At 38.7% G+C, this 13520-nt stretch overlaps 3 protein-coding genes and 1 long non-coding RNA gene across 14 annotated transcripts in view; 2 read left to right on the forward strand and 2 right to left on the reverse strand.

The window, feature by feature from the left end:
* LOC147643301 (uncharacterized) overlaps positions 1–6224 on the forward strand; it is a 44144-nt gene extending 37920 nt beyond the window's left edge. Inside the window, exons 2-3 of the long non-coding RNA XR_015272399.1 lie at positions 2211–2567; positions 6190–6224. This is a non-coding gene — a long non-coding RNA (uncharacterized LOC147643301). The remainder of the gene's footprint in view (positions 1–2210; positions 2568–6189) is intronic.
* The window catches only part of DIP-beta (Dpr-interacting protein beta), a 46329-nt gene that overhangs the window by 30584 nt on the left and 2225 nt on the right, over positions 1–13520 (reverse strand). The gene's annotated exons all lie outside the window — the stretch shown is intronic.
* Positions 140–1559, forward strand: LOC110181917 (uncharacterized). The gene has a single exon (XM_020949853.2). The coding sequence runs from the start codon at positions 332–334 to the stop codon at positions 1109–1111; it is 780 nt and encodes a 259-aa protein (XP_020805512.1). The 5' UTR covers positions 140–331; the 3' UTR covers positions 1112–1559.
* On the reverse strand, positions 6920–9433 carry LOC110181942 (uncharacterized). Its single transcript, XM_020949879.2, has 2 exons — positions 7377–9433; positions 6920–7316 (listed from the first exon to the last, which is right to left on the reverse strand). Exons 1-2 carry the CDS (start codon positions 8773–8775, stop codon positions 7141–7143), a joined length of 1575 nt encoding a protein of 524 aa, XP_020805538.2. The 5' UTR covers positions 8776–9433; the 3' UTR covers positions 6920–7140.

The raw sequence follows: 13520 nt of genomic DNA on the forward strand, positions 1-13520 counted from the left end.
AGTATTTAGAGAATGCTTAAGTCATTTAAATCACTATTAATTAATGTAGTACATAGATAACTTTAAAGAAAATTGAATTTAAGTAATTATAAATTAATGTACTGAGTAGATAATTTGAAGAAAATAGAATTTCTGCTGAGAATGCTTAAAGTTTGGACGAGTTTTGTGTAAATTACAAGATCCAAGTAATCCATGAAATTAGTAACAAATTTTTTGAAACAAACCGAAGCTGTACAGCTTGTAGTATCAGTCCCATATTGGATTGCTAACCATTCAGACCTCACTCTCCCGTTTTCATTCTCCCATTGAGATAAATATTTTGGAATCGAAAATGTGCTGGAAATTTGTTGTCCCGTTGACGACCCTGGTGGTGTTCAGTCTCCTGCTGGTGAGCATGACTGACGCATCACCCAGTTTCAACAACTGCAACAAGGGCACCAAGGCCTCGTGCAAGATAAACCACCAGATGGCCAGCAAGGTGGCTGCCGAGGCAGCCACGTCTGCCGCGGCGGCCCTGAAGGCCGGTGGTGAGGCGGCCACTCAGCAGATTCGGCTAGTGCTATCGGAGCACGCTCAACAGGCGGCCGCAGCGGCCTCCGATATTCTAGCCGGTAAGAAAAATCAATTGGAGGCTTTGAACAAGCGCCTGGCTGAGAATCAGAAAGCCATCGATGAGGGAAACCGAGCCATAGCCATCACCATTGGCACCATGAAGCGGGTGTCGTGGATACGGGAGAGCACGCGTCAGGGTCTGGAAAATATGATGTCCATGTACAATGAATCACTCGGCACCCAGGCGGATGTCAATTACCTGGCCGACTTTGCCGAGCAGGAGGAGGTGGAGAAGACCAAGCTGTTCACGGAGGCAACACGGCGTTTGGACAACCTAAAGAAGTGCATGAATCTGGCCGAGGAGGATCTCAAGAGCATCCGTCAGAGTGCCATTGAGGCTAATAACGCCGCCGATGAGGCCAAACAGAGAATCGATATGCTGCGCCAGTTGGTCCCAAAGATTAAGATGCTCAAACGTGAAGATCTCCAGACAGTCACTGATTTCCTGCTCAAGCGCAGGCGTTCACCAAAACACATTTCTGCTAAAAATTCTTATTGATTTCTTGCGTTTGTTAATATTTACAACGTTAATTCGTGACTTTTGGAATTGTTATACACTGGACAAAGATACACGAGAACAATATACATAGTGTTGGCACAAAAAAAAACTTCAAGAACCTTTCTTCGGTATCCCCTTGATACCTTTTTATATTCCAAGAAACCCCTTTGACACAAGTACAGTCACAGCTCACTCAGCCCCTGTTCCACCCATCCTTCCTGTTATCCTGCATCCCTAAAGCCTTATTCCCTGAACCCCCACTATCCACAATCCGCAATCCTCGATCCGTAATCCGTAATAAGCTCTATCAATAGCCGGGGCCAAGTCAATAAGCGACCAAGCAAGCAGCAGGCTCAGTTACAGGGCAAAGGCAATTGCCATCAAGTGCCAAATAAAGGCATAACTCTGGCACGACATCCAAGGACCGACCTGGGCACCAGAAAAGGATATGGCCAAGGAGGCAAAGAGGGAGGCTGGTAGCAAACTGAAGGCATAAAGATTGAAACTTGTAAATGGGCAAATAAAATGGAAATGAATATAATAAAGTCTCCGACGCGAAGAGCCTTCCGCTTTTCTGTCCTTACGTCTTATGTTCTCTCCGTTCTTTGCCTTCTTTGCCTGTCGTCCTGTTCTTATCCTTGGACCCTTAACTCCCGGCTGCCGCAGCCTAAGTGAAAAGCTGACAAGCAGCTTACGTAAATAATGTCAACGCAACAATAAAAATAATAAACGAATTAGCTGCTTATTCAAGGGTCATGACCCGAGGGAAGGAAAGCGGCAAGGGCGAAGGGAAGCAGAGATGTCAATGTGAAAAAGGACTTTCGAATCGGTTGATAAACAAAAAAAAGAAAAGAGTTTATTCTTGGATTTATAATTGTTTAATTGTATAAAAAGTTATGGAATCTGGTAATGTAGCCAAGTCTGATAATGATCTTTGATTTGTTAAGAATATATATATTAATATGATACCCTTAAGTTTGAGTTTATGTCACTGTAAAAGAATAGTATATACTTCTAGCTAAAAACAATTAAATTTAATCAATTTCTTAATAAGAAAAATAATTATTTCATGATCTAACAATGCCCAATTTTTTGCCAGGTTCGACTTCAAGGACTCGATAAAAAAAAGGACAAATTGCCAGCACTGCCGAGGGAGGGAGTAACAGGAACGCCACAAAAAAGGCAAAATCCCCCGCACCCCAGAACAAACATTCAAATTGACTTTGCGACTCCGAGAGAACGCTTGTTGGGTTTACAATTTCAAAGGGCAACCCCACAGGACTCCCGACAAGACAGGGCTCGGGCAGGACTCCCCGACATTTGCAACTCTAGTCTATTTGTCTGCGCTGGATGGCAAATGGTAAATGGTAAATGCTAAATGCAAAACGGTGGCGGGCACAAGGACGTTAAGATGTTTATGGCTTGTCAAGGATTATTGTTATCACCAGCTAGCCAGGTATGCAAACAAACGACTTTTCCCAACCAAGCACAAGCACAAGCTGCTTTTCCCGGCTTTCCACGCTCAGCGTCATGTAATTGCCGTGTAACAGAGAGATGGCAGCCAAAGCTAACTCTGCGCACTTCCCAAACTCCCCAAAAACCCAAAAACCCCAAAACCCAAACCCAAAACTCGAGACCCGCAGACAGATAGACCGACCTCAGACGCAGTGATGCCAAAACGGGGGGAATGGGAAGGGGGCAGGTCCTGTCTGACCGGAGCCACACCTTCAGTTTTAATCTTTTGCGAAAGTCACACAGGCCAGCCAGCCAGAGAGAAAAACCCGAAAAAAACAAAGGAAAAACCATAGTAAATATGGTAAAATGTTATTAGAGCTGCGAAAAAAAGATACCAAAATTTTTAAGGTAGCTTCAGGGTCCTTTTTCTAATTGATTTATGTAATTAAGGAGTTGAATTGAGAATTTTCGGATTAACTTATTTAATTTCTAATAAATGTTGAAGACTTTTAGAAAGTCTAATAGCAAGTTTATAGAATGCAACTCCATCCATAAAGCTTTTAATTAAAATTTATTTATATTTATTCACAGATTACTTTAGTTGGTTACTCTATCCCTTACTTAAAGGGTATTTCTTGGCCTTGTCTCTGCAGTCAGGAAATGGGATTTATGAGCAGCACACACTTGACTTCACTTTTCCCTATTTTCGGTTTCCGTTTCGAGAAAGGGAAAAGAAGCAGGAGACAGGAGACAGGAGCAGCAGTTGGAGTCCGAGCAGGAGATGGAACAGATGGAGCCAGGCAAGAGCTGGATTTTGTAGCTGAAAGCAGGAACTACTGGCGAGTCATGAACTGTGACAAAAGGATTACCAGGGAGTTACTTGCGGACCGTTGGCAGTGTTGCAGTTTATAGGCTAAATGAGATTAATTTGGAGATTAAGCCAGGATGGCCACAATGGATACGGCTGCTCCTCCTACTGCTCCTGCTCCTGCTGTTGCTCCTGCTGCTCCTGCTCCTCCGCTGTCACATGTCCTGTCTGTAACTGTGTGTGCCTTTCAATTCATTTGGTTGCTTGTCGATTCAGTCGACGTGCAAATTTATTAGATTAACAGCAAATATCAAATAGGAAATTAACTGTCGTCTGGACACGCCAGCTGAGGTGTGGGATTGGATAGGGTGGGATAGGGTAGAGAAGGGCGTTCACCTGGTTGGTTATCCACCTGTCCGCAGCACTCACACACACACCTGTCACTTTGCGGTTGACGTTTGTCTGTCTGTCGTCTGTCTCTGGATATCAGGCTTTCTTTTATGGTTGGTTGTTTGTTATCCTGGTCCTTTTGCTGACATGCAGAAATCTGTTGCTTGCTTTTCGGCGCCAAAAAATTATTGTTTATTTAAAGGGTTAAAAGTTTATACCAAAGGATATACAAGGAATAAGCAATATATTTTAAAAGGGATTTTTAACAAACATTAAATACCCATTAATAATTATTGATAATTGTTTCATGCTATTCAAACCCTTGCTTTATATAACTTCCTTTTGATTATATTTAAAAAAAGAACACAAGTCTTTAAAATTTGATTTAGGAATGCAAGACTGTCTTTTGTCGGATGACAGGATGCAGAGTCCCCAACAATTTGCTGACATTCAAGTCCATCAACCAGAATATGCCAGAAGCAGTAAAAGGGAGCAGGAGCAGAAGCTATGGTCCAAACCTATATACATATATGCTGACGTGTGTGTGTGTGTAAAGCGGTGGTGACAAGTGCCAGGACCAGGAGCAGGACCAGCAAGGATTCAGCTGGGGCCTGGACAGGGATCAAGCAAGGGGCAACCACTTGGGGCATGCGGATATGTATTAAATGCTACAAATAGCTGAGTCCCATTCAATGTAAGGGGGCAAGGGCTGAGGTCAACTCGACAAATGGCAAGCAAAACATGACTCCGTTGACTTGTTGCTATGTGGATAAAGGTGCACTGAGAGAAAAACAAAAACTAGTAAATGGGGAAAACTATTGTATTGCTTAAGGTTTGATTAGAGATAATTCAGCTTCTAAAGTATGAGTATTTTGTGATAACTAGTTTTTCTGCGTTTATTCTCTTTTTAAGTTTTAACTCCATGTCTTAGTTTCTCTCTCTGTAGAAGTGTGTGTGTGTGTGCGTGTGTGGAAGGTTTGCTGTGCAATGCAATGAGTCAACGTCGCAAGGACACATCCTTTTTCGTGTTGGTGAACGAAAACGACGATTGGCAAGCAGGATGAGAGAGGGGTGAAAACCTCAAAACGAAAGCAAAGTTTGCTATATGAGGAAGTGTGTGTGTGTGTGGAGATGGGTGTGTGAACTTGTGTGTGTGTGGTTCGGGGGCAGCATTTTAGGGGGCGTGCCATGTTCCGATTTTGTCAGTTGAAAAGGGTTCAGACAAATTTTTAAATTAATGACAAAACGAGGCAACATCGCGAGACAAAAATTGGTGCCGAGAGGGGAAAATGGCGAGAATTTCCCTTTCCTGCTGCTGCTGCTGCCGCACCGCACTTTTGTTTGCCAATGGAAAATCGTTTTAATTAAATTTCGTGGCCAGTTGGCAATAACAATAACAACATCAGCAAACGAATATAACAATAATAAAAAACAACAACAGCAATGAACTTGCATTTGCTGGTAGAATTTACTCCACATTACGAGAACGCCGCATTTATAAACACAACAGGGGCAAAGCCAAATGAAAATGGAAAATGGGAAAATGAGTATGGCCAATTGATTACGAGACCTCATTTTCCCATAAATACCTGAAATCGATCAAAGACCTTATTTCAGTCAGACAAACATTCTATTTTTAAACGATTTTGTGGAGGCTTTAATAGAGGAAAAAACTATATTGTAGATGGTAGTAAGGGAAATCAAAGTTATGCTTAGTTCTTTTAAATAACTAGAAAATTAAATTGATAATTAATAATAGTAGGGAATATCATAAGGAAGCATTTCTCGCTTTTGATCAGTTTGTATTCATATTATTATTATAATTAAAATTAATTAAAAATACGATTATAGTTTCAGTCAGAGGCTTTAAAATCAGTGAAGGAATCATTTCCGATGCTGTAAATCATATATATTCTTGATCAGGATCAACAGGAGAATCTTTCTAGCTATGTCCGGGGAAAATTTATTTTTTCCAAATTTTCAATATTTTTTAAGGGGTTACATCGTTAAAATTTGCAAAAATGGTCCATAATTTGAAATTTTTTTACATTTTGAACTGAGTATGCAGATTTTTTACCCTATCGAAAACTAGCATATAAAAGCTTTCCGAAGTGAAATTAATCCATTTTTTGATTAGTTATGATATTTGCAAATTTTGGAATTACCACAAAAATTAGCATATAAAAATAAAGATTTTATATACCTAGAATACACATAGTTTAGTAAAGTCTTCTTAAAGTTAGCTTCCTTTTTTATTAAAATTCAATATCTTTCCATTGGATTCCCCTTGACAAGTCCTATATAATATTAATATAATATAATATCTGAAAAATGCTTTCTGTATTTTAAAAATATTTTATGAACATTACATTTCTATTATTTAATTTTTCTAAATACCTAACTTTATCATTTTATTTTCTTCCAGCTCCTGTAGCTGCCATGCAGCTCTGCCGGAAGTCAGTAAGTTGAAATATTAATATTGATTTAATCTTGGTTAAATTATGCCAAATACTAAGCTCTCTTTCTCTCTGCCTGACTGCATAAATATTTGCTAGAAAGTGTGAAATATCTTGGGGGATAACCGGGCCAAAACCATAACAGCCCGTAGGCTTATATCGTTTGCCAAGAAGCCACAAAGCTGAATGCGGCTTAAAGCTCAGCCGGCTTTGGTTCAGTTCAAGGAGGTACTTCACAGAAATATTAAATATACATATATATAAACACACAAGCACCGCACACACCCAGGACACACACACCGTGTGTATTTAATAGACTTAATATGCGTGCATTAAGTTGTTCGCTGCCTTGTTCGCTTTCGTCTTTTATTGTTGATATTTAAATGCATATTTGTGTCGACATTCAAGTGCTGAGTTGTCCCTAAAATAAAGTTCCTATCAATACCAGCTCCCTGCTCTCCAACTCTTCTATATATATATTTCTTTCTTTCGATGCAAATGTTGTGTAAATGATCTGAACAACTCGCTTATGGCGACTAAACATGCGAATATCGCTAAGGTGGCGTGCAAGGACATTGTTGAGAAAGGGCCAAAAAGGGAATGGGTAATACACATATGATAGTTTGTCAGTTCGATTGAGTTCTCAAGGTGACTAATACAGGTTATTAGGTAGGTTAGTTACAGTTCAAAAAACTTCTCTTGGAGGTTTAACATTTTTAATTTGAACTCTGTTACAATTTGGAAACATTTGTGCGTTGTATAAAATAAACAATGAACATTCCATATAAGATGCCTCAAAATACAGAGGATGGATGTTCCAAAGGTATATAGGAGGGTAAAAAAAAACTGGTATGGTATTGATTCTATGATCCTGTGATCCTGTTATCCTGTGGTGTGTGCCTGATAATGAACCCAGACTCCTACTTTCCACGGCTTGACTTTTTCTTTTTCTGACACTGACACGTTTGCAACTCGTGCTGCGATGACAAAGGCGAATATTTGTAGCTTTTGCGGACACTCTCCAAGGGGATATTATCAAAGCGAATTGGCATAACCTTGTGCTTCAGCTGATAACCCAATGTAGAGGTGGAACGATCTGGTAAATATAGAATTATTAACTCCTCACAAAGGATATTCGTACCAATACAAAACCTACCATCATTCGACATGGATCTAGCCGTATGGCCATAGTAACGTCTATCATTCGATTTTTTAAGCGGCGACTTTGGTGTCTCAATCTTGACCTTCTTCTCCTTCTTGACTCGCTTGGGTTTAACCACGGTGGTGGTGACTTCAACCAACTCAATTTCTTCGGTTCCCTGGGATGAATTGTCTTCATTCCTTTTCTTGCCACAGATGCGAGTGCAGTGAAGAATTATCGCTACTGATAGGAAAATTACACTGAGCACTATGGATGCTGCAATGTAAAGCCTTTCATCCATATACGGATTCTCCAGTTCTTGTTCATCGTTTGCCGCCCAAAAATGAATGGAGCGTTGCGGCTTCCCCGAATCATATTCATCTTTGACTTCCTCCCGGCTGGCCTGCAGCAGACTCTCCTGAATCTGTAGGATTCCATCGAGACCGGGATAGAACTGTTCGTCAGCCAAGTGTTGGGGCACAAACTCCTGTATCCAGTCGAGTAGCATGTGGTTATAATGTTTGGGACTAACATCCATATAAGTATGACAAGCGGCTATGGTGTTCAGGAAACGCTTCAGCTGGGAGGCAGAGCTGGACGAACGGAGGCTGTACATGCGTTTCTCGCGAAAGGGAAGATATATATTGGTCAAATAACCCTTGTCATCCACTGGCTCTAGATTCGGCAATAGCCAAAGCATTCGACCCTTATCGGAATTGTCACCCAGATCCAACTGATTGCAAATGTTGGTGCCATCTTTAATTACCTCAAATCCCAGCTTGGCTGGCTCTATCTTCAGACCCTTCAGTTGATCCGTAATATTCATAATGCCAGGCATACGCCAACCATATCCATCTGTTTTGAGCAGATCATGGCACTCCCGTTTTACGTTCAACAAATTCTCCACGGTGTTGAGAGTCAGACGACCGGCATAGAAGGAAACCTGGGCCATGGGCAGTAGATGGTAGCGTAGATATGCCCCCAATGTGTCATAGAAGGCTTCCTCCACCAGGGATTCGGTATCGTCATCGGTCATATGATATACAATTTGATTGACAACATTCCAGTAACGGATTAGCATATGAACAATATTGTTGTTCGATAGATATTTGGGATATGTCTTTGGTACCAACCATTCAAAACCCTGACGGGCACGCAGCAAAGCTATCTCATCAGAGGTGAAGCACTGCTTCCGGGGACCCTGGAAGAATGTGGTGCCCAGGAAGGAGTCATCCTCTTTGCCAGCAGCATTGTGTTGATTATAATCTGCCCCAGTAGAGTACATCTTCAGTCCAGAGGTCGACTCGTCGTTAAACTCATCGGTGGGCACCTCCACAGTGACCATATCCAGGTAAATGTGACCATTTCCGATGGTCAGGACAGTCAGCAACCAAAATAGCAAGCACAAGTTCATCTTGAATATATAAATTTTATTTTTAAGGCACACAGCAATATTAGTTCCGGTCTCTACGAATAATCAGGGATCACTGGCAACGAGGGAGTGAAGCAGGTAACAGCAAAAGCAGAAGCCTACTTTGAACTTGCTTCTGAATTTAATAAGAAAAGCAGCCAACTTTGACTTGATATAATACATATATAAAAGTAAAGCTACATCTTATACATATCCTAGAATTCATTGAACTTCTGGTATAAGTAGTTATATTTCCTAATTATTATGTTATTTAGCTTTCCCTTTTTTTCAAATTTCCATTATTACAAGTTTTCTCAGTTTTCTTGTTATCAACAATATGGTGTAGTTATTGCAAAAGCCTTATTAATGTGCCAATTATGAGGCATAATGCAGTTAGCAGGAGAGTATGCTATGGTAAATGATGCATGAGCTGCCTTTTATTGTTTGCATATCCTGGGGCCTTTTTAGTTGTTCAATTCATGTGTATGTTTCTCTCTAATTTCCCATCCTTTTGTCCAGCCAAATCGGGCCTCAATAACCAGCTCATACCTTGTTGTTGTAGTCCTGCCAATTGTCGAATTGTTCTGGCATTACGCATACGCAGCGTTGGTCGCCTGGGAAAATATATTTTCTGCATTCTTTCCTTTGCTTTCCTTTCCTTTTCCCCGTGGCAGTAGTAGCATATAGTATTATTTTTTTCACTTAAAGTAATTCTGTAACCATTACCACACAATTGTATGTGCAATTTTCTTTTTATATATGGAAAATGTTTCTTCTTTCCTTTTGTGAGGAGCTGCTGGTTCCTTTGTTGCCTCTGCCGACTGGCCTTTGTTCCTCTTGTTTTGCGGTTTGCTTTGTGTGGGCTATTTCAGCCCCCTGTGTTAACCCACCATTGCCGCACATGTGTAACCATTTTGCCACTGATGCGTTTTTAATTGTGTTTATTTCCGCTTCGCTGTGACACGTCATTTATAAGCTTCAGGCACGCCCACGAAAAAAAGGTCAGCCTTAACTACATTTTATTTATTAACACAAGCAAAAAGAAAACATTACATTTTTGTACAATCTGATATTATGCACTGACATTTTGCATTGAGAGAGTGAAGGCAATCTTGCGAAGATCATCTTGGTTTTTTTGGGGAAAAATCGACAGAAAGGGAACTCGTTTTATCAACCGAAAAATATGGCGTGCGAAAATTTCGTTAAATTTCAGTGAAGCCGACCACCGACCATTGTCCTTTGTTTGCCCATACCCTTTTGTTCCTTCTGCTGCTGCTGTTGCTGCTGCTGCTGTTCCCATAATTACTGTTCGAATTTCCTTTGTTCGCTTCGAAAAATGTATGGGAACAGATCCCGGGGATGCCTTTAAATTGTGATTTTTGGCATTGCACGGTATTTCGGCATATCACAAATCCCTGGCACATCCGACACTCTGTCCCGCGGTCACAATGTTATGCTTATTTTGTTTTTAAAATCGAATACGATAATTCGACAGGCACGCATACATTATGTGTGTGTGTGTTGAGGAGAATTGTAACCCTATAGATTCCTATTCGGCATTCGTTGTGTTCAGCAGCTGAGCTGTGAGCTGTGCACGTCGTCAGTCATATCCCCTTTCCGAATAATTAGTTCCGATTGAAGGCCCGCGGTAGGCAGGTGGCCGTTCATTTTCCCCCCAAGTCGCTCGGGGTCCTGTGTGAATGTGATTGGCGAGAGTCCTGCCACAAACAGAGGCAGAAATATGAGCCTTGAATTGCAGCAGATACTAGGCATATATATATTAACTATACCCAAAGTGGTTGGAAATCATTACAGTTTTAAATAATTGGGAAAAAGATTTAAATTACCAGCAAGAGTTTAGGATATTTCTAAACACACATTTATTTTTACTACAGTTAAAACAAAAGGCAGTTGAAATTTACTTCAAGCTCAAAGGGTATTCAGTTGTAATAAATCAGAGTCAAATATACATAAATGCTCTCTGGCGAAAGTGAGCTATATTAAGAACATATTTCAGTCGATGCTCTCTAAATATGAAATTCGAGTGATATTTCAATTTATCCAAAATGCGACCTACAAATATACAAATGTATACACAATAGTAGGAGAGAAACAGAGTAACGATGGAGGAGCATTAGTTGATTAACCAGTCGATGAAAATGGCTACTCCTACCCAGAAGTGGATGCGGGAGTTGTCAAGGAGTCGAGGAGCAAGGATTCCGGGGAACCAAGCCAAGCCAAACCAAACCAAGTCGAAGCAAAACGTAGCGAAGTGAAACGGACTTGAATTCCGGATTCTCCAAATTAATGCTAATTGAAGTGCATGACTTTTGTTTTCGGCTTCAAATGCCCCAAACAAATGCCAGGAGTTCTAGGTTCTGCAGGTGAATTCCACATAGAGAAATCCATTGTTTCAAATTTAACTTTATATTGAAATCAAAACAGAGCAAGAAACCTTAGTTTAGTAGATAGTTTTTCTAAGAAATTATAAAGATTTTAGTTTAGGAAACCATTTAATTATCGAAAGCATTTTATAGTTATTACTTTACTTTTGTGAAATTGCTATTAATTGTTATTTTGAACATCAAAAGATAACTCTAGTTTTTATACACACATTTCTATATAAATTTCACATTATAAATATCTATATAATTTTCACATTTCACTAAATATTCTACAAGATACTTGTTTTATATTTTCTTAGAATGTATACAATTTTTTTCTAATAACTCTCTAAGAAGTTGTAAGTTTTTTTGATGCCCTTTCAATGTTATTACAATTTCAGTCAGCAGCTTAAGACTATGTGAAGGAGTAATTTCCGACCCCATAATTCATATATATTCTTGATCAGCATTCAACGGGAAATCGATCTAGCCATGTCCGGCATTAATTTATTTTTTTTTTAATTTTCAAATTTTTATTTTTATATATCGTAAAAATTGACAAAAATTTGAATTTTTTTACATTTTAAACTGTATGCAGATTTATTAACCTATTAAAAACTTTCCGAATTGAAATTAAGGCTGTTTTGGCTTAGTTATGAGTTTTTTAAATTTGAATTTGTCGATAAAATGTTAATACAAAAAAATTAATAAATATTGATACAAAGAATGCGAATATGTAAAGCTTAGTTATAATCGATTTCAGATTCTACCCGTTAAATCAATTAAAAACTGCAAGATTATATAACCTTCGGTTGCCCGAAGTTAGTTTCCATTGTTTGTATATTCAATTTTGTATTATTAATAACATTTATTAAATTGTTGAATTTACATAAATAATTTATTTTTAATACCCTTGCCTGGTTTTATAATTTCAGTCAGAACCATAAAACTTAGTGAAGGAGTCATTTCCGACCCTATAAATCATATATATTCTTAATCAGCATTAAAAACTGAATCGATCTAGCCACCTCCGGCAGAAAATTTGATTTTTCCAAAATTTTCAATTTTTGCAAAAAATAGAAAGGGGTTACATCGTACAATTTTTCAAAAATGGACAAAAATTTTAAATTTTGTTTAAGTATGCAAATTTATTACCCTATCAAAAACTAACATAGGACAGCTTTCCGAATTGAAATTAATGATTTTTTTGGCTTAGCTATGGATTTTTGAAGCTTCGAAATCCAATACAAATCAAAAATTACGTATACGTAATATTGCCCCAACCAACATAGAATGTCACGTATACGAACCGTTGTCCTGCAGACCCCAGAAAATCTTTTCTTTAAATATCTTAAAATAGTTTTACTTTAGGTGAGTTATTTTGTAACTGGAATATAGTTTAATTTATAATTTTTATACCGCTTTAGAAGATTATCCTTTCAGTAATTAATTTATCATTTTTACACCCTTAAAGACGATTATAGTTTCGGTCAGAGGCTTTAAAATCAGTGAAGGAATCATTTCCGATGCTATAAATCATATATATTCTTGATCAGCATCAACAGGCGAATCTTTCTAGCTATGTCCGGAGAAAATTACATTTTTTCCAAATTTTCACAATTTTTTAAGGGGTTACATCGTTAAGTTTTTCAAAAATGGGCAAAAATTTTACATTTTAAACTGGGTATGCAGATTTATTAACCTAACAAAAATTAACATTGGACAGCTTTCCGAATTAAAATTATGGCCGTTTTGGCTGAGTTATGAATTTTTAAAATTTTGATTTTTCGAAAATTTGTTATATAAGAATATTGCTAAATATTGATTCAGAAAATGCAAATATTTTAATCTTCGTTATGGAAGATTTCTGATATGATTGTATAACTCCAAGGTAAGGCAGTTTCACCTAAGAAAGCTCATGCAAATCTTGAAAATAAATAATAGTTTCCTGAGTATTTTGAAATATTTCAAAAATCTTCCTTAATATTGTAAAATATTCAAATATTTCCACAAAAAGAATGCACTTTTCCACCAAGGACTCTTTGCTAATTGGTACAAAGCATTCGCATTCATGTGTGCCATAAGTGGGATCATTTCTGGAGAGTGAGCCCTGTCCCTGTCTCTGTCTCTGGCACTATCCTTGCAAAAATGGCCAGATTCCTTGTCGCCACAAAAACTCTCTCATTTACCCCTTTGTTCATCCTGTATTCTGTTTCTTTTTTATTGTGTGCGCACTGTACAGTCTCCACATTGTACATACATTGTGCACACTTCATTATTTAATATATAAAATGCATCCTCACACGCACACTGGGCTAGGTAGAGGGGGTCGCACAAAGGAAGACAATTGCTGTGCAAGGCGAG

The sequence above is a fragment of the Drosophila serrata genome, unplaced genomic scaffold (assembly GCF_035046125.1).
Source record: "Drosophila serrata isolate PLE 108 unplaced genomic scaffold, ASM3504612v1 contig_276, whole genome shotgun sequence".
NCBI classification, from domain to species: Eukaryota; Metazoa; Arthropoda; class Insecta; order Diptera; family Drosophilidae; genus Drosophila; species Drosophila serrata.